The sequence below is a fragment of the Bufo gargarizans genome, chromosome 10, assembly GCF_014858855.1.
Source record: "Bufo gargarizans isolate SCDJY-AF-19 chromosome 10, ASM1485885v1, whole genome shotgun sequence".
Classification (NCBI taxonomy): domain Eukaryota; kingdom Metazoa; phylum Chordata; class Amphibia; order Anura; family Bufonidae; genus Bufo; species Bufo gargarizans.
The window spans coordinates 121,146,800-121,167,074 of record NC_058089.1 but is presented as its reverse complement, the minus strand read 5'-3'; the positions used below and the strand labels follow the sequence as shown (position 1 = coordinate 121,167,074).

General features: G+C 47.0%; 1 protein-coding gene across 1 annotated transcript in view; it reads left to right on the top strand.

Moving 5' to 3' along the window:
- LOC122920118 (polycystic kidney disease protein 1-like 3) overlaps positions 1 to 19,597 on the top strand; it is a 50,348-nt gene extending 30,751 nt beyond the window's left edge. Inside the window, exons 22-32 of the mRNA XM_044269328.1 lie at positions 702 to 801; positions 884 to 1,027; positions 8,473 to 8,655; positions 10,411 to 10,693; positions 10,779 to 10,912; positions 11,336 to 11,463; positions 12,520 to 12,680; positions 14,573 to 14,783; positions 15,885 to 15,986; positions 17,404 to 17,535; positions 19,418 to 19,597. Coding sequence (XP_044125263.1) covers positions 702 to 801; positions 884 to 1,027; positions 8,473 to 8,655; positions 10,411 to 10,693; positions 10,779 to 10,912; positions 11,336 to 11,463; positions 12,520 to 12,680; positions 14,573 to 14,783; positions 15,885 to 15,986; positions 17,404 to 17,535; positions 19,418 to 19,525 — 1,686 coding nt within the window. The 3' untranslated portion in view covers positions 19,526 to 19,597. The remainder of the gene's footprint in view (positions 1 to 701; positions 802 to 883; positions 1,028 to 8,472; positions 8,656 to 10,410; positions 10,694 to 10,778; positions 10,913 to 11,335; positions 11,464 to 12,519; positions 12,681 to 14,572; positions 14,784 to 15,884; positions 15,987 to 17,403; positions 17,536 to 19,417) is intronic.
- The last annotated feature ends 678 nt before the right edge of the window (positions 19,598 to 20,275 follow it).

The following is a 20,275-nucleotide window of genomic DNA, read 5'->3' as shown; positions in this document are numbered from 1 at the left end:
CACATTCTTATCAGTAAGATAAGAACTGAGCTATAATCAGTGTTTATAATGTCAGAGAGGAGGAGTCCATCAGCTCTCCAGATAACGGAAAAGAGAGAGAGAATCCACAGGCTGCTTCTAGAGCATCTCGGCTCTGTACAGAAAAAGGGCTCAATACTTTTAATAAAGACCAATTTATCATACGCCCTCCCCCATACTACTTGGCATAAAAAAAAGTCTAACTTTTTAAACGCCATTGCACCAGTTTTGTTGCATAAATGTACGCCAGCTCGTAGCACAGACTGTTGGAGGATGAGGCGTGCAATCCCTCATAAACTAGGTTGGAGCATCCTCCAGTGGCTAAAGAGGATATTGAGACTGGCGCACAAACGCTTCCCCCGTGTGATTTTAGTGCATGTGTTTTTTGTGGCCATGTGTTTGTAAAAATATAAAAAATAATGCCGCTACAAAGAAAGTGCATGTTTGTGCTACAGTACTTCTTTGGTGGAATAAACTGCAAGGTATTAGAAAAATTCACAGTAAACAGCATGTTGGGAAACATTCATGTAGAATATCACCCTGAAAATAAATAGAATTATTCCTTTAGCTAGAGGAACCTCCAGAGCTTTGTGTTTTGCTTTTTTTTCACTAGTCAAATGTCACCATTTATTTGCCTTAATATCCTCTCCCGGACATGTCTCTCAGTGATTTTTCTATCACAGGTTTTTGCACAGACTATCTTCATGTATCGCATCCTGAAGAGAAGCAATATTGAAGATTCATCTGAGGAGCAGCAGCTGTATGGGATTATTGCCTTGCTGGGTTTGTACAGGTTCTTTACTGCCTCTATTTCGGTGACACCTTCTCAATGGACAGCCTTTTTATTGCATCCGTTCTGTTGCAGTAAACCGTGCAGACTGGGAGCTCTCAGGCTTCAGGGACCCGTCCAATCCAGTGTATCAGGCACCAAATAACAAGAGCATTACCAGCTTGAAGAAACAGAGGGCAATGGAGTCAAAACTTTACAAACTTACCCATGAGATTGTTGGTACAGTAAATTTTTCATATTTCTCTGATTACAGCCATCTGTGATGTCTGAGATGGAAAAGTGCTGCCAATCCTCTGTGCCGCATCTTTCTCTTTTAAGTAGCTGTACTGCCTTGAGATAAAGACTAGAGTGACTTGAGACTGACGTTGCTAGGGACACACCGCCTGACAAATCCATTGACAACACTGTGGTTGCTGGTCAATGTATTCCTAATACCCTTAGCAACCAAGCACATATGGAAAAGTATTCTATCGGCATTACAGCATACATTTAAATTGCATGTGTTCATCAAAAGGAGACTACTACACCAGGTTAAAGAGGACCTCTCCCCGCTCCTGACAGGCCTGTTTGAATAGCTTTATGCATTCCCCATGTAATAACAATTCTGGAGCATCTTTTCTTATGTCTTATGCCATTCCTTTATTATTTCTACTAGAAGTTATGAATTAATTGCTAGCAGTCTGCAGTAAGGGCACAGAGGGGCGGTAACCAGTTGGGGGGGGGGGGGGGGGTGTACCTGCACAGACTGACTCTATCCAATCAGTGCTGCCATTTTCAGACTGTGCAGGTACACCCCCCCAACTGGTTACCTCCCCTCTGTACCCTTATTGCAGACTGCTAGCAATTCATTCATAACTTCTAGTGCAAATAAAAAAGGAATGGCACAACATAGAGCCCTAAGAATAGATGCTCCAGAATTGTTAGTACGTGGGGAATGCATGTAGCTATTAAAATAGGACTGTCAGGAGTGGTGAAAGGTCCTCTTTAAATGGTGTCCACTTTAACTCCTGTCCATAAAAATGGCTGCAGATGGAGGGGCATCTGACGCCTCCTCCACACAATGCGCCTGACTCCCAGCACAGAGGGCACTGTATTTGAGTCACATTTTCTACACACATACAGTGTGTTTAGTCACATATTCCTCCTCCTTTCTCCAGCAATTTTATGTTTGGGAGCACCGTCCAAAGGGAACAGTAGGCTGGTCGAGTGGGTTGTGTAGTAGAACGTTGTAATAATGATGAATGCTCTTCTGTGGGCATTTTTATGTAGGCCTATCAGAATCACAGATCTGTCGTATTGTTATCCATATCTTACAATATACCATTATACCAGCAGATAACATCTTCCCTTCACAGCAGCAGTAAACTGACAGTGGATAACCTATCTACATAGGAGTTTTATATCTCTCTGCTGACTGCTACAGAAAGACAATATTTCTCGCCCATTTTCCTTGGGGGACACAGACCTTGGGTATAGCTCAGCTCCCTAGGAGGCGTGACACTAAGTAAAACTGTTAAGCCCCTCCTCCATCAGCTATACCCTCAGCCTGGAGATAGAGGCTACCAGTTTTAGCTTAGTGTCCAAGGAGGCAAGACACTCCCTGCTACTGCAGGGCTGTTTTCTCCTTGTTATTTTTACTTTTTCTTCTAATTTTGTTATTTTATTTTTTCCTAGGGATACCAGAGACGCATTAGACCTCTCTGCTCTCCCGGGGTTGAGCTGCGCCAGTGCCAACTTATCTGCACTGCTGCCTCCCCCACAGAAGCAATAGGAGGATCTGGGCAGCAATGGCTCCCCTACATCCCGCCAGCTAGGGGGTCGCCCGCACGCCAAGCCCCTCTTCCAGCTTCCTGCCACTGCGGTGCCAGTGGCTGAAGGGGCGACCCTGCTGGAAAGGACTGAGGGTGAAGACGTCGGACGGTGAGATGGCTATTCCAGCCCATACCCCGTCCCTATCTGCAGCATCTACCCCTCTGGGTAAGGGGGGCACCCGTGGTCGCTCATTCTGAGCGCTCATCTGCAGGACAATGCAGCACAGCAGCATCCTCAGCACCCCCACGCCGTTCCCCCCCACGCTGCTATCTTTCTCCCCCCCCCCCTCATTCGGGGCTGACTCCATTTTTTCTCTTCTCTCTCTCCCCCTTCCCGCCGAGACCGGGGGGCGGGGCTTAGCGGTCCCGGCAGGGGGCGGGGCTTACACGCGCGTCATTTTGGGGGCGGAGCTACGTTCTCCTTCACAGGAGACATTTCAAGCGCTGGAGGGGGTGGAGCTTGTTCCCCGCGCTTTCTGCTGAGGTTTCCCGCGCTTCCTCACTCCTGACAGGAAGCTGGGACACGGTGGGGGACTCTAACCTCCTGTGTACATCGCTCGGCTTCTGTGGGCGCTCTCTGCTGCTCTCTGCTGCTCACTGCTGTTCATTGCTTCTCTGCTGCTGCTGATCTGGGCCATCTCCTGACGTTCTTCTGAGGCACTGGTAGGACAGTTAACCCTCTCCTAACCCTCCTGGTCATAGCTGCTATAACCCTTTGTGGTCTCTATATTAGAGTACAACCACACTTCAGCATGTCAGATCCCACAGGTGCCCCCAAACCCTGGTACCATGCCTGTACCGCCTGTAAGGAACTTTTTCCGCGTGGGCAATCTGAGCCGCATTGCCTTGCATGTCAGGCCCCGGTGCAGGGCCCGCTTCCCGCTGCGCCCCCCGGTGCCTCTGAACCCCCTGACTGGGCTAGGTCTCTGTCTCAGGCGGTGGAAAGCCTTACACACGTAGTGGGCCGTCTCGTGGATAGACCGCCTCTCCCGCAGGCTGCCACAATCCCTGTCGCACCCGCTGGGACTACCGTTTCTGCCGCCCCCACTGGTTCCCTGCCTCCCAGCGAATCTTCCAGGGCCCGGCATACTCAGAAACGTTCAAGGGTTGAGCGCACATCTTCTCCAGATGCTTCGCTCTCTCCGCCATGCGTGCGAGCTCAGTCAAGTCTATCCTCTCAAAGGGATACGCTTTCTGAGGGAGAACTGGCGGATTCGGAGGTGGACATGGACTCAGAGCTTCCGTCCAAATTGGCGTCCGCGGTGGGGCATCTTGTCACTAGCATCCGTGATACCTTTCAGCTACACGATGACCCCCCCAGCTCTGAACAGGCCGGCGTGTCCTTTCTCCGCCCCAAACAGGCCTCCAAGGTTTTTCCCATACACGCTGATTTTTCTTCTGTGGTATCCAAGGCTTGGACTCGGCCTAACGTCCGCTTTATTACACCCAAAAAGCTGGACATTTGTTATCCCTTTCCAGCGGATTCTGTGACCACGTGGACATCCCCGCCTAAGGTTGATCCTCCCGTGGCTCGCCTGTCCAAAAGCACTACTATTCCTGTACAGGACGGATCTTCCCTCCAGTCTGTTGAGGACCGTCGTACGGAATCCCTCTCCAAGGCCATATTTACTGCCTCTGGTTCGGCCCTTAGACCGGTCTTTGCCTCCGCCTGGGTTGGCAAAGCGGTCTCTGAATGGGGTTTGCAACTGGAACGGGAGTTAGGGTCGGTCGTCCCTGTTCAGGACCTCCGTTCCTTAGCCCAACTAATTGTTCAGGCCGGAAAATTCGTCTGTGAGGCCTCCCTTGATGCGGGTGCCCTCATTGCCCGTTCCTCTGCCCTGGCAGTTTCTGTCAGGAGGGAACTCTGGCTGAAGGTTTGGGCGGCGGACGCCGCTTCCAAACGCTCTTTGGCCGGCCTACCATTCACGGGTTCCCGCCTGTTCGGAACCCGTCTGGACGAACTTATATCAGAGGCCACGGGTGGGAAGAGTACTCACCTCCCCCAGTCCAGGCCAATGGGCGCCCCCCGTGGTCGCGCTGGTTCGTCCCGTTTTCGGTCCTTTCGCAAGCCCACCGGGTCTAGACCCGCGGCCAGTTCTTCTTCCTCTGGCCCAGCCCAGGATAGACGCAAGAAGCCGTTTTTTCGGATGCAACCTACCTGGCGCAAGTCCCAGCCTGCACGGGCTCCCACAGGCCAGCAGCCCTCTGCCTGAAGGTGCGCCCCCACCCACCCGGGTGGGGGGCCGCCTTCTCCTATTCAGGAACGTATGGCGGGCCCACATCTCAGACGCATGGGCGCTCGAGATTGTATCTTGCGGATACAAAATCGAATTTGCGTCCATTCCGCCAGACCGTTTCTTCCGATCCCGTCCTCCGCGAGATCCCGTACGAGTGGCCGCCTTCTTCGCGGCCATTCACTCTCTAATGGACAAGGGTGTCGTCGCCCCCGTGCCTCCGACGGAAAGGTTCAGGGGGTTCTACTCGAACCTCTTTGTGGTTCCCAAGAAGGAAGGCTCAGTGCGTCCGATCTTGGACCTAAAACGCCTGAACCGTTTTCTCCGACTGCAGAGATTCCGGATGGAGTCTCTCAGGTCCGCAGTGGCCTCCCTGGAAAGAGGGGATTTCATGGCCTCAATCGACATTCAGGATGCATACCTCCACGTTCCGGTTGCTCCATGTCATCACCGCTTCCTGCGCTTCGCGGTGGGGGACGATCACTTCCAATTCGTCGCCCTTCCCTTTGGTCTGGCGACGGCTCCTCGAGTGTTCACCAAGGTCCTGGCCCCTGTCTTGGCCCTTCTACGTTCAAGAAGTGTTTTTCTTCTCCCATACTTGGACGACATCCTGGTCAAGGCACCCTCCTTCTCTCAGACATCCCGCAGTGTGGAACTCACTCTGGAGACCCTGACGCGGTTCGGTTGGATTATCAACCACCCCAAATCTTCCCTTACCCCCTCCAGACGGCTGATCTTCCTGGGGATGCTCCTGGATACAGAGTTGGCGGAGGTCCGCCTTCCGTCGGACAAGCGTCTGGCCCTTCGCGGGTCGGTTCGCAGTCTCCTCCGTCATCACCGCCCTTCCCTCAGATCCAGCATGCGGTTGTTGGGAAAGATGGTTGCCTGTTTCGAAGCGGTGCCGTTCGCACAATTCCGATCCCGCACCTTTCAGAGGGCAATTCTGTCGGCCTGGGACAAATCACCGAGGAGTCTGGACAGGACCTTTCTTCTGCCTCCCCTGGCTCGGTCTTCCCTCGGCTGGTGGTTGCATATCCCTCTAAGGGGGAAGTCCTTCCTTCCACTGAACTGGCTGGTGATTACCACAGATGCCAGCTTACGGGGGTGGGGGGGGGGGTTTTCCCTCCCCGGTCCGTCCAGGGCGTTTGGTCTCTATCGGAGTCCAGACTTCCAATCAATATTCTGGAACTGAGGGCGATTCTTCTGTCCCTCAGACACTGGACCCATCTGCTGAGGGGCCACCCTGTTCGGATCCAATCGGACAATGCCACGGCTGTGGCATACATAAACCATCAGGGAGGCAGCGCTGCAGCGATGCAAGAGGTGACCCTCATTCTCCTCTGGGCGGAGACGCACGTGCCGGCCTTATCTGCGATTTACATCCCGGGGGTGGACAACTGGGCGGCGGATTTCCTCAGCCGGTCCACCATCGACCCGGGAGAATGGTCCCTGCACCCAGAGGTGTTCGAAGCCCTTTGTCTTCGCTGGGGTCGCCCCGACGTGGACCTCATGGCCTCCAAATTCAACCACAAGGTCCCCCTATACCTGGCCAGGGCACGGGACCCGAAGGCATACGGCGCCGACGCGCTCGTCCTTCCGTGGCGCGAATTCTCCCTTCTGTACGTCTTTCCTCCTTTTCCCCTCCTGCCACGGGTTCTTCGGAGGATCGCGGCAGAGGGCGTCCCCGCGATTCTAATCGCCCCGGATTGGCCCCGCCGGTCTTGGTACGCCGACCTAATGTTGCTGTTGGCAGACGCACCGTGGCCACTGCCCTCCAGGGAAGACCTTCTCTCTCAGGGACCGATCTTCCACGAGCATTTAGGCTCGCTACGTTTGACGGCGTGGCTATTGAGACCGCCGTCTTAACGCGACGGGGTTTCTCCGCGGACGTAGTCCGCACCATGATCCGGGCTCGTAAGCCCGTATCCTCTAGGATCTACTATCGGGTTTGGAGGTCCTATCTGGGGTTCTGTGAGTCCCGGAGCATCCCACCTCTCCGGTTTTCTCTTCCCACAATCCTGTCCTTCCTCCAGTCGGGTCTGGACCTGGGGCTGTGCCTCAGTTCTCTGAAGGGTCAGATTTCGGCGCTGTCTATTCTTCTCCAGCGTCCCCTGGCCCCTCTAGGGCCAATTAAGACCTTCTTACAAGGGGTGGCTCACTCTGTTCCGCCGTACCGCCCTCCAGTTCCTTCCTGGGACCTGAATGTGGTGCTCTCGGCGCTCCAATCAGCCCCCTTCGAGCCTTTACGGGAGGTCTCCCTTCGCCTTCTGTCCTGCAAGGTCATCTTTCTTGTGGCCGTCACGTCTCTCCGACGGGTGTCGGAGTTAGCGGCTCTTTCTTGCTCCGAACCTTTCCTGATCTTCCACCAGGATAAGGTTGTGCTTCGGCCTGTCCCCCGACTTTCCTGCCAAAGGTGGTCTCCTGCCTTTCACATCAATGAGGACATCGTCCTTCCGTCGCTCTGTCCCTCTCCTTCCCACCCCAGAGAACGGGAACTGCACCGTCTGGATGTGGTCAGGGCGTTGAGGATTTACTTGGAGGTCACCGGGTCCTTTCGGCGCACGGACTCCCTGTTTGTGGTTCCGGAGGGTTCGCGCAGAGGGTTGGCGGTCTCCAAGGTGGCTATTGCCCGTTTCATTAAACTGGCGGTGTCTGAGGCTTATCGAGCCAAGGGCAGACCTCCGCCTTTCGGCGTCACTGCTCATTCCACCAGAGCAGTCGGAGCTTCCTGGGCGCATGAGGCATCGGGCCTCGGCTGAACAGTTGTGCAAAGCAGCCACTTGGTCCTCTCTGCACACTTTCACAAAGTTCTATAGGGTGCATACGCATCCATCAGCGGATGCTGCTTTGGGCCGCCTGGTTTTGCAGGCAGCGGTTTCCTGATGCTCTGGTGGTGTTCCGCCTTGGGTTTGTGGTCCCTCCCTTCTTGGACTGCTCTTGAACGTCCCAAGGTCTGTGTCCCCCAAGGAAAATGGGCGAGAAAAGGAGATTTTTTGTATAACTTACCAGTTAAATCTCTTTCTCGCTCTTCCTTGGGGGACACAGCACCCACCCTTCTGTGTTTGGTTACAGGGTTATGGTCTGGCGCCCCGTTGGGTTGCTGGCTGGTTGTTTCCGTTATTGGTTGTTATCCTTTCACTACTTGGACACGCAACTGGTAGCCTCTATCTCCAGGCTGAGGGTATAGCTGATGGAGGAGGGGCTTAACAGTTTTACTTAGTGTCACGCCTCCTAGGGAGCTGAGCTATACCCAAGGTCTGTGTCCCCCAAGGAAGAGCGAGAAAGAGATTTAACTGGTAAGTTATACAAAAAATCTCCTTTTTGTAGTTCATTTTAAATTTTTCTATGCATATTGAGCTTTAAAAATACCTATTTCTGAAAGAAATGTCTCTTTAATTTCTTTAAAGTGTATATAACAAGATACCTTGACCTGCAGGGCCTACTTCTCTCTAATGACCAATCTGCCCTCTGATGGGATTGAAATGTATTCCCAGTTTTGGTTTAAAAAAAAAACTTCACCCTGCAACCAATGTTCGTGAAGAGATATTAGTAAAATTATTTTCGTAATTATTTTTTTATGTCTGCAACCTAATGTCCATTTCTATATTTCCTTTGCTAGTGCACATTATTTTTCTGGTCACCACTATGATCATGGTGTATGCAGACAAAGGTCCAGATGAGTATAACCTGTACACAGCCATTCAAAACAGCTTCTCAGACTTTAATAACATTAAGTCCATACCAGACTTTTACAGATGGTCACAAGGCACATTGCTATCAAACCTGTATAGCCAATATGAAGGTAAGTGGTAGTCTCTTCAATCAGATTGGAGATGTATTGGAAGCCATGTTGGTTATCAAACAGCTTTCCCAAAGTCAGATACAAATCTTCTGAAGCTACTGTTTATTATACAAGGTTATCCCACTAAAAGCAATTATCACATACCCACAGGATAGATCGTCAATATTGGATTGTGGGTGTCCAGTTGCTGGCACTCCGAGCGACCTAGAGAACAGAGGGTCCCAGAGCATGTTGTTCTACTGCTCCATTCACTTCTATGGGACTGGTGTAGACAGTACTGTCAGTCTCATAGAAATGAATGGAGCGGAGGACGAACATGCACATTATAGAGGCTTTGTAGCATGGTAGGGCTGATGATGCTGACAAAAGCCATACCTTTCTTTCTCATGTCGGTGGTCCGCAAATGAGATATTCCAGCACTCGGAGGCAGGCTTATGCCGTCCGAGCACTGCTTCAGTTACGTCCCCGTTCCTTCCTAATGCTGGCGTTTTCCACTTAATCACTCCCCCATGCCTTTTGATTGACAGCGCTAGACCCGCCTGTCTATTGCTGAGATCCAGCGCCTGCGCACTTGCTTACTTAATGGCGCATGCGAACAGGATCTTTTCCTTCCTTCCCGGCTCGTGAATATGTCTAGTGCGTGTCCACCGTCACGTCACTGAACCCAGAAGTGGCGGCGCGTGCGCGCTAGACATATTCACGAGCCGGGAAGGAAGGAAAAGATTCTGTGAGCATGCGCCGTTAAGGAAGCAAGTGCGCAGGCGCTGGATCTCAGCGATAGACCGGCGGGTCTAGCGCTGTCATTTAAAAGGCATGGAGGCGTGATTAAGTGGAGAAGGCCAGCATTAGGAATGAACGGGGGCATCACTGAAGCAGTGCTCGGACTCGAATACCTCATTTGCATATTTTTAAACGTTTATTTTTCTTGAACACTGGACTGCCGAGATGAGAAAGAAAGGTATGGCTTTTGTCAGTGTCATCAGCTACCAGGCTACATGCCTTTAAACTCCATTTAGAGAGGGGACTGTAGGAGCCTCTGTTCTTGGGATCGCTCAGGGTCCCTGTGGTTGGACCCCTCATCCCAATCCAATATTTATCACCTATCCACAAAAGGTTATTATTTTTTGTGAGATAACCCCTTTAAAGAACACTTGTCAGCAGTATAATCTGCATTAAACCAGACTTACTTCATGGTAGGGTTGATCTTGTTGATTAAAGTGATACCTTTTCTGTGAAAATTAGTTGCTGCATTCCCAACAAAAAGCTTAGTATTCCTTATGCAAATGAGCCTAGTCCCTTAGTGCACTTAAACTTTGTGCTGGCCCTGTGCCTCGGTGCACCTCAGCTTCTGAGCTTTCCTGTGCTGGCCCTGTGCCTCGGTGCACTGAAGCCCTCGTTTGCATGAAGAATAAAAGGTTTTTGTTTTTTATTATCAGGAATGCTACAACTAGTGTTGGGCGAACTTGTGTTTTAAGTTCGGCGTCTAAAGTTCGGGTTATCGAAGTATCCCGCTACCGCTTTAGAATCCATAACGTGATTCTTCGATAACCTGAACCCGAACTTTAGACGCCGAACTTAAAACACAAGTTCGCTCAACACTAGCCACAACCAATTTTCACAGGACAGGTATCACTTTAATTAGTAGGTTTTACCCTATTAGGCAGTATGCCTGGTTTAACAGGGTTGACCCTGCTGACAAACGCTCCATTTCTAAACATAAGGTATTTCTTTTCTATGACTTTTTTTTAAAATCAGGTTTCATTACTGATGGAAATTGCTTCCTCCTGGGGAGCCCCCGTATCCGACAGCAGCGGAGACCGTTTAACAGTGCAGGGAACCAGAAGCTATACAACTTGGAGGATATGAGCAGCTATGGGCCTGAGTGGAGCACATTGGACGGCAGCAATGATTCAGCAGACATGTGGGTGTACCACACAGAGGATGAACTGGGAGCTCATCCAGTCTGGACGCAGATGGGCTACTACCTCGGAGGGGGTTATGTGGTAGAGCTGGGCTTAAACAGAAGCTCTGCAGCCAGGTATGACATGGAACACTTTCTGTGGGATGTATGGAACCGAATAGGGTTTAACTGGGCGCTTTGCTTCCCCTCTTCTTTTCTGCAGTGTGATTACAGACATAGAAACAAGCAATTGGCTGGACAGCTACACCAAAGTGATTTTTGTGGAGTTCAATGTGTATAATGCCAATATAAACCTCTTCTGTCTTGTGAACTTTATCTTGGAAACCACTATGATCGGTAGGATGTGTGTGTGTGTGTGTGTATGTGTGCCTACTACTGGCAATGGCATCCGTCTTATTTTATTGGTTAGGCCAACCACTCATATGATAAAGTTCATACCTAATCCTCAAGTATCCCTGAAAATGACTGAATAAGACACTGGGGGACATCTATCAAGCCCTATACGTCACAATTGTGGCGTAAAAAAGTTGCACATTAAGGCGCACAGCATCTGTGCACCATAATGTGCGATTTCTTGAGCTTTTTGGTACATTCCCGAAGTGCTGAGAAAGAAGCGTGACTTAGCGGAAGGGGGCGTGGCTGAAGTCTACGCCAGCCAGCAGCACAAAGTATTTCAGAAGAAATATATATTGAACTTCTTATGTAATTAAAAAGTTGTTTTCCATTTTTTACATGTTCACTTCTTGCTCAACATCACAGGAGGTTTATACCCGTCGAGTGAATTGCAAATTATGCGTCTGTATCAGTCAACCGAAGGAATCACAAGCGTAAAGTTTGTTAGTGAGATGCTGTCCATGGTGCTCTTTGTGTACATCATTATAGTTCAGGTGAGAATGAAGCCACACTGATGTTTCTGTGACATGCAATTAAACCGTACCCCCAGGGGCGTACTCAGAAATTGTAAGATCCCCTAGCAAAAATTCTGAATTCTGTAATAAATGTTTATACTACATTATGTGATTGCACAACAGCCATATAAATAAATGGTAACATTGTGGATGCCCGCAGCCACCACTACGGGGAGCTTACTGCATTCGGAGTTATACAGCTACTACTGAACTCATGTTGACTGCAGGCAAACACTATGGGGGAGATCATGAGGGGGTTTGTAGTCAGTTTAGCTGTAGTCTGCATTGTCCTAATTTGCGCCAAATTTAAAGGGGTTTTCTCACTTCAAACATTGATGGCATATTACTAGGAAATGCCACCAATGTCAAATAGGTGTGGGTCCCACCTCTAGGACCTGCACTCAAAGTGAAGGTGAGAGCACAGTGCACACGTGGCCAGCCTCGCATGCGTCGTGTGCTCTTGTTCACTTTGAGAGCTCCATTCTAAAAACGCTTCCGTTACTGATAATACAACAATCTGCCTCCGTTATGAACGGATCCGGTTGTATTATCTTTAACATACCCAAGACAGATCCATCATTAACTCCATTGAAAGTCAATGGGGGACGGATCCGTTTTCTATTGTGTCAGAGAAAACGAATCCGTCCCCGTTGATTGCTTCGCATCCCATGATAGAAAACCGCAGCTGTGGTTTGCTCTCCGGTATGAGAACACAACCAAACGGAACGGAATGCATTTTGGAGCATTCCGTTCTGTTCAGTTACGTTTTGTCCCCATTGACAATGAATGGGGACAAAATGGAAGCGCTTTTTTCCGGTATTGAGACCCTATGATGGATCTCAATACCGGAAAATATTAACGCTAGTGTGAAAGTACCCTTATACGATGGCAAAACTAGATTGAGTGGTGAAAAAATGCCCTCCCACCAGGTTCCCCTACTAATCGCAGGTCTGCCTTTATAGGGGGTAACGCCACTGCTTAGCAATGATACTAGATTCCCTGCCTCATACAAGTGGCTTCTTCTGATCTTTACAGGTGATACGTTTGAAGCAACAAAAATGCTCCTATTTTTGCCAGACAAGGAACCTGCTGGATTTGGGCATCATTACCATCTGCTCTGCCATCACAGGGCTGTACATTAAGCGTGCATTACTGAGCCAACGGGATGTAGCTCGTTACCATATGGATCATACACGGTGAGACTACACTTTATACTGTTCATGTCTCGGTATCTACAACAGGAAGGACTATGTCTGTGCACACCTGCGTTTAGGTGCGGATCCGTCTTGTATCTGCACAGACGGATCCGCACCTATAATGCAAACGCTTGTATCCGTTCGGAACGAATCTGTTTGCATTACCATTTGTTCATGATAATGCAAACGGATCCCTTTTGACTTACATTGAAAGTCAATAGGAGGCAGATCCGTTTTCAATTGCAACATATTGTGTCCGTAAAAATGGATCCGTCCCCATTGACTTACATTGTAAGTCGGGACGGATCCGTTTGGCTCAGTTTCGTCAGACGGACATCAAAACGCTGCAAGCAGCGTTTTGGTGTCCGCCTCCAGAGCGGAATGGAGGCTAAACGGAGGCATTCTGAACGGATCCTTATCCATTCAGAATGCATCCTTATCCATTCAGAATGCATTGGGGCTGAACTGATCCGTTTTGTGCCGCTTGCGAGAGCCTTGAAACGGATCTCACAGGCGGACCCAGAAACGCCAGTGTGAAAGTAGCCTTACAAAAAGACTTGTCTAACCTGACACCATGTTTTTACTCATCGTAGTATATAAATGCCTAGATCACCTGTACTGATGCAGTAGAGCTACGTCTGCCATGTAATTGTGTGGCTGCCTTTTATATGTATCATGGTAAACGGGAACGAGGCAAAGTATTCCGCGTTGCCACACATTGTGAGCTCTGCAGATAATAAACTCCCTCAGATGCGGACCCATTCATTTTAATGGGACGGCAAAAGATGGGGACAGCACACTGCGCATATCCGTTCTGCAGCCCCACACAAAACAATAGAACATGTCCTATTTTTGTCCATTTTGCGCTCAAGAATAGGCATTTCTAACATAGGGCGGGACATGCGAAGGCGAAAATGCTGAATGCACACAGCCAGTATCTGTGTTTTGTGGAGCAATGATTTGTGGACCGCAAAACTAATATCGTTGTGTTCATGGGGCCTAAATGGGTTGTTCTCGATGATGGAAAACATGGCTACCTCATCCCAGAAACAGCGCCACACATCGGTCCATTGGTTGTGTCTGGTATTGCAGCTATAATGACGTGGATGGGGCTGAGCTGCATTACCACTCGCATCCTGTGGACCTCTGGTTTTGGAAGAAATAGCCATGTTTTTCCAATCCGGTACAAATCGAATCTAATCCATTGATTTTTATTTTTTATTAGAACTCTTTGTAGATTGTTCAGCATCGGTATTATTGCCCATACTGTTTCTGTAAGGGAAGTTCTTGGAAATTGTATTACCTACAGTTTTGTTAGTGGCGTCAGAGGTGGGAAGATCATATTCTCTTGGAGGCACCAGCAGCTGAATACACAAAAACCATTATGACAGCATGCATTTTCCTGACACTGCAAATCTCATACACTGTGCTATGCCTAAGGTGGAGGGCGGTGTTTCTTTTTATTAATCCTTGTCATGTTCCTCCCCATTAAGCCTTGCGCTAGACATACATTATCAGTATCCATTTTGCTGAAGTGTTCTTTTGGGCAAAGTTGATTATTTATAGCATGTAAGGATCTGTGCACATTAGTGGTGGCCGAGAAAAAATTCATATTCTGATATGTGCAAATCTTACCCCGGATCCTCCAGTCAGTCCCTTAGTAGGCAGATGATGTAAAACCATACAGGATGTTGCCACATGTTCAAGGGTTTTAGAAGCCAGAATCAGGAGTGGATCATTCAAAAAGAGGGAAAGTAGTATCTGTCCTTTCACTTCTTTTATGTTCCCTGTCGGATTTTGGCATCAAAAACTGGATCCTGAGCGTGTGGCAGCACCTTCATACTTTGTGTGCTGCCTATGCCTGGTCAGTAATGATTCATCCTTCCCTGCAGATTTGTCAGCTTCTATGAGACTGGCACTCTGGACAGCGCCTATAGTTATTGTATTGCCTTCTTGGTTGCACTACTAACCATCAAACTCTGGCGTCTCCTCAACCTGAACCCAAATCTGCACCTGATAACAACGACGCTGCAGAAGGCTTGGAATGAAATCAGTGGCTTCCTTCTCACTATCCTCATCCTCCTGGTGGCTTACTCCATTTCTGTGAGTACCTTGCACTTCTGCACTACAGCAACTACTGCTCCTGTGGAGCGTGGTGGTCTTGCCCACTGACGATGGTGAAAACAATTGCAGCACTTTAGGACGAATGTTATTCCATAAAGAACATTTATGACCTATCCACAGGATAGGCGAAAAATGTTTCATTGCTGGAGGCCTCATTGATCACTAGAATGTGGAACCCAGGACCCCTAATCATCTTTATTGCATAGTTAGGAAGAGTTTGAATGGAGTGGTGGTCACTTATACACGCTGCTCCATTCAGTATCTATTGGGCTAAAGTGCCTTTAGGCTACCTGCACATAGTGCGAATCCTCGTGTGGAAAAATGCACCGTCATACAGTACCAGCAAAGTGTAGGAGAGTAGACAAATCTCATGCACACTTTGCTTTTTCGTTCCATGTTGAAATCCGCAGCGTGTCCGTTTCTTTTGTGCAGATTTCACCCTTTTCAGTGCAAGCGTGAGATCTGCAGCCAAATTGCATCAAGTCTGCACCAAGCACCAAAAATATTGCAAGTAACGTGGTTTTTGGTGCAGAAATGCTGAAATCAGTTTGGATTTTCTGTTTGTAACCTTAAAGGGGTTGTCTCACTTCAGTAAGTTGCAATTATCATGTAGAGAACGTGAATACCATCCACTTACTAATGTATTGTTATTATCCATATTGCTTCCTTTGCTGGCTGGATCCATCAGTGGTGGTCGTGCTTCCACAATACAGGAAAAGAACACCAGCCTATGTGCGCTCCAATGGTCCCTGCCACCAGAGAGGCTGACGCTTTTTCCTATAGTGTGCAAGCACGACCACCACTGATGGATTGCAGGGTGGTCTGTAACCACGGAAACGAGCAGTGTATAATGTGATGGAAAAATGAATCCAGGCAGCAATATGGATAATAACAATACATTAGTAAGTGGCTTGTATTACCTTTCTCTACATGATAAATGCAACTTACTGAAGTGAGAGGACCCCTTTAAGAGGGATACTGTTCCATGGCACCGGGGTCAATCCATAGCAAAGAGTGTTACTAGTGTTAACCACAGATGTCATGCTGAAGCAATATGATAAATATTTTTTTCCTTTTTAGTGCAATTTACTTTTTGGCTGGTCTATTACCAATTACAGAACTGTTACAGACTCTGCAGTGACCATTATCAGCCTTTTAATTGGCATTTTTAATTATGAGGAGGTAAGAAACATAAAACAGCAATATGCTCATTCTCAATAGTTTTCTCTTGCAGATGTCTATAGCCTCTATCTTGTGCCTTTGTTTTGCATCAATATCAAGGGCCGACAATTGAACAGATCATTACTAACCAGCGTTACTAGTAACGCTCGTTAATGATCTGGCAGTGTAAATGCACCACTGATTACCTTACAAGCAAAATGCTTGTTCATCGGGTAATTGTATCTTTTGTGCTACACAAAAGATCATCGTTTCTCAGTGGCCGATTGTACAGTGTAAACATGCTCTGCTGCCTGGAAAGAAGACCGTATGGGGAAGAGTGATCGCCATACTCTGGTGGAGATCAGTGCATGTAAATACAGCAGCCTCCTCCGCTAGCCATCAGTAGATGGTTAGATCTGCTATGCCATGTAAAGGGACCATCAGTGTGCATTCACATGACCGTATGTTCAGTCCACATCCAATCTGCCAATTCTGCAGAACACAGCCAGACCTATTCATTTCTATGGGGCCGCAAAAATCGTGGACAGCACATGGATGTCATCCGTGTGCTGTACGCATCTGTGCAGCTGAGATGCAAATTATAGAACATGTCCTATTCTTGTCGGTTTTGCAGGCAATAGGCATTTATATTTTTTTTCAGTGGGGCCCACAAAAAGTGCAGGACACCCAGCCCACATTTACATGATACATATTCGTTAATGCAGCCTTAGTAATCCAAAACCAGGAATGGGTCCAAAACATGGAAGAAAATCTTGCATTTATACTTTGTAGGTTGCACTACTGGTTTTGGCTTAAAAATGTTTTTTCATGAAAAGTATGTACCAAAATATGCAAGTGTGACAGTATCTATTGTGGATCCCTAATGGCGCTATGTGCATAAGGCCAGAGTTCTGTGGGATAATACTACACCTCTCATGGACCGCAGAAATAAATACTCATTGTTATGCATCGTTCCGAGAGGAGAATGATGAGGCAGAATTATTAATCCTCTAGCCAGCATAAAATTAGAGGCGATGTACACCTTCGGGGGCAATTTACTATGGTTGCATTTCACTCATTTTGGGCTAAAAATAATGTGGGTTTGCAGATGCTGTGAAACTGACTTACGGATGTAGACAGCACACGGTGTGCTGTCCTCATCTTTTTCAGCCCAATTGAAGTTAACGGGTCCTCATCCAACTACAAAAAAAAAAAAAGTCATGTGCATGAGCCCTGATGTTTTGGCCCAGAAGAAATTAGTACCAAGTTTTTTATATATATATATATATATATATATATATATATATATATATATATATATATATATATATATATATATATATATATACACATACACATACACACATACAGTAACTAGACACATATTTTCTACTACAGCATTTGACTTTTTTTGTGACATTTCAACTTGTGTTTGCAGGTTATCAGTCTGGACCCAGTCCTTGGCTCTTTGCTCATCTTTACCTGCGTCATCTTTCTTGCATTTATAGTTGTCAATATCTTATTGTCCGCGCTACTGAATGTCTTCTCCCGTGAGCGCAAGAATCCAACGGTAAGAACTAAGCAGTAACTTTATTAAGGGGGAAGGATGTTCCATCATTGCAGATTGTGGCCACATGGCAAGTAATACACCTACAAATACTGGGCTCAATACCACAATATGGCATCATATATTCACAACACATAGCTCCAAAAATATTTTTGGAGCTACACCGATCTCTGTGGCAGGCATTCCGGTATTCTGTTCCAAAGAAGAGAATACTGTAATGGCAGTAAATGGAATAGGGGCTGTTCAAGTCTCGTTTTTAACGTATGTTTAACTTTTAAGTGTACATAAAATATGCAATATTATAGTTATCTTTCAGGCTTTTTTTTTTTTTACGTAGTATAAGTTTTATGGATGTGCGTACCTTTGTACCTGTTTTCTAGAAGAAAAATGTATCTTTCTTGTTTTAAATGAAGCGTTGAAAGCTTCATCTGAGAACAAACCGGTATGTTTAATGGATGGAAGCATAATTTCTTATGTTTCCATCCATCTTTCATTGACGGCAATGTAAAAAAAAAAAAAAAAAAAACGTTTCCATACTTTTATTTACAGGACAGACTAATCTGGTATATGGAGCTATTCTGTTCTTTAAAAAAGTAAATATGGACAAATTTAATTCAAAAGTGCATACTTTCGACTAAGCTAGTTTCACATTAGTGTTAATAGCTTTCCAGAGCTCTCTGGATGTTACCTCATGCCCGTCAGACCCATTGACTATAATGGGATCCAGCAGAGATCTGGTCGCTACAAAAACCACCGCACATAACAGTTTTAGTTTGGTGGAATCCTGGCATATTTGCTGGGTAGCATCCAGCTATGTAGTTCAACTTATTAGTCATATCAGCAAGTCTAAGTTCATACCCACACCACCCTCTAGGCAAGATAACTTTCAGCGACTTTTATTCTTATCCAAATCAAATATGGCAAAAGAGGCGGTAACCATGTTTAAATAGTATCATAAGACGCAAAGAGGAATCTGTCAGAAAGGAGAACCATCTCACCACCTATTAGAAGATCAAACTTTCCAATAAGCTTTGGGATTTCACATGGGAATAAAGCCAAGTAGGATTCTGGCTGGTTCAGTGCGATACCTTGGGAGCAGCTTAGTCGGGGGTGCTGGGTCTCCTTAAAGAGACCAGTAATGTATGGAGCCTTACTGGAAGTACTCCACAGTATGGACACTTATTGGCAGTGCTCCATGGGATACCTCTGTACATATTCATTTCCCATGGAGCATTGCCAATAAGTCTCCACAAATGGCTGGTCTCTTTTAAGAAGATTCAGCACCCTGCCTAAGATGCAGAAGTAGTAATATACAAATTACAAAACCATTCTACATACTAGTAAGGTACAAAATTAATATTAAAACATAGTGAACGTTCCACTCTGAAAACAATCATATAAAAACATTACGATTTCATTTAACCCTTTTGGTTCAATACAGCCCTCTCTGCAACAACCTATCCCTGACCCCCACCAGTATCTGTCATCTCATAAATATGATGTGCCAAGTAAAAAGGTTGGAGAACAGATGTTTCCCTTTGTTTTAACCCTCTCTTACTCTTTCATCCTTTATCGCACTTATATTTTTTTAATATTTGCCCTGTGCTCATTAAGACTTATCTTACTGGAGGGAGTATGAATTGCTCAGACTTGCTGATATGACAAATATGTTTAACTGTACATCCGGGATTTTTTTGATGAACTGGTCACAAGCAGTTTGCTGAGGTGCAAAAACATCAAAATGTGTGATGCAATTTTAGACTGGGTTTGCCCCTTCAATAAATGAGGAGTAAAACCAACAAGATTAAAAAAATATATATAAAATGTTAGATTCCTCCATCATCATCATCCACATTCTCATACTTGATATTCACTCTTCCACTAGCCATATGAAGAAAAAGAAATTGTGGACATGCTCTCACTGAAGCTATCGGGACTGCTCGGTGCACACAAAAAAGAGGAGCCGGAGGCAGCGAAAGAGAAACAGTCCTGATCAAATATGGAAAACTTTAGTCTGATTGTAAGTCATTACATATTGAGATAAAGAGCTGCTACGGTTCACCAATATAATCACCCCCTAAACACCCCCTAAACGCTCCATCCTCTGCTGGTAACAGCTGTATAATAGAGCCGTCATCTGCAGTGACTGGGATTAGAGTTGACTCCGACCCTGGTCATATAGACCAGTGTTTCCCAACCAGTGTGCCTCCAGCTGTTGCAAAACTACAACTCCCAGCATGCTTTGGCTGTGCGGGCATGCTGGGAGGTGTAGTTTTGCAACAGCTGGAGGCACACTGGTTGGGAAACACTGATATAGACAGAGGCAGTGGACTCCCTCAGCAAAATTTCACGTCTTCAGGCGGTTGCTATCGGAGCCTGGGGGATTGTAAAGGCTTCCATGCTTGGCATAGCATACTGCCTGTCAAAACCCCATAGACTGCAATAGTATACTATTGCTGTCTATGAAACAAGCGATTCAGAAGATGGCATATTCAAGTCCTCTAAGGTAGTGTTCCCCAACTCCAGTCCTCAGGGCCCACCTGCCGGTCAGGATTTACTTAGTATTTAGCAAATTATATAATTAGTGTCAAAGCATCAGGATTTACCTCAGGTAGTCATTCTGTGGGATAATCACAACCAGTAGGTGGGCCCTGAGGAACTCTGCTCTAAGGGGGACTAAAAAAAAGGGAATTATACTTACACTCCACTCATTCATGGTGAGTGAGTGCAGATGGGTTTGTGC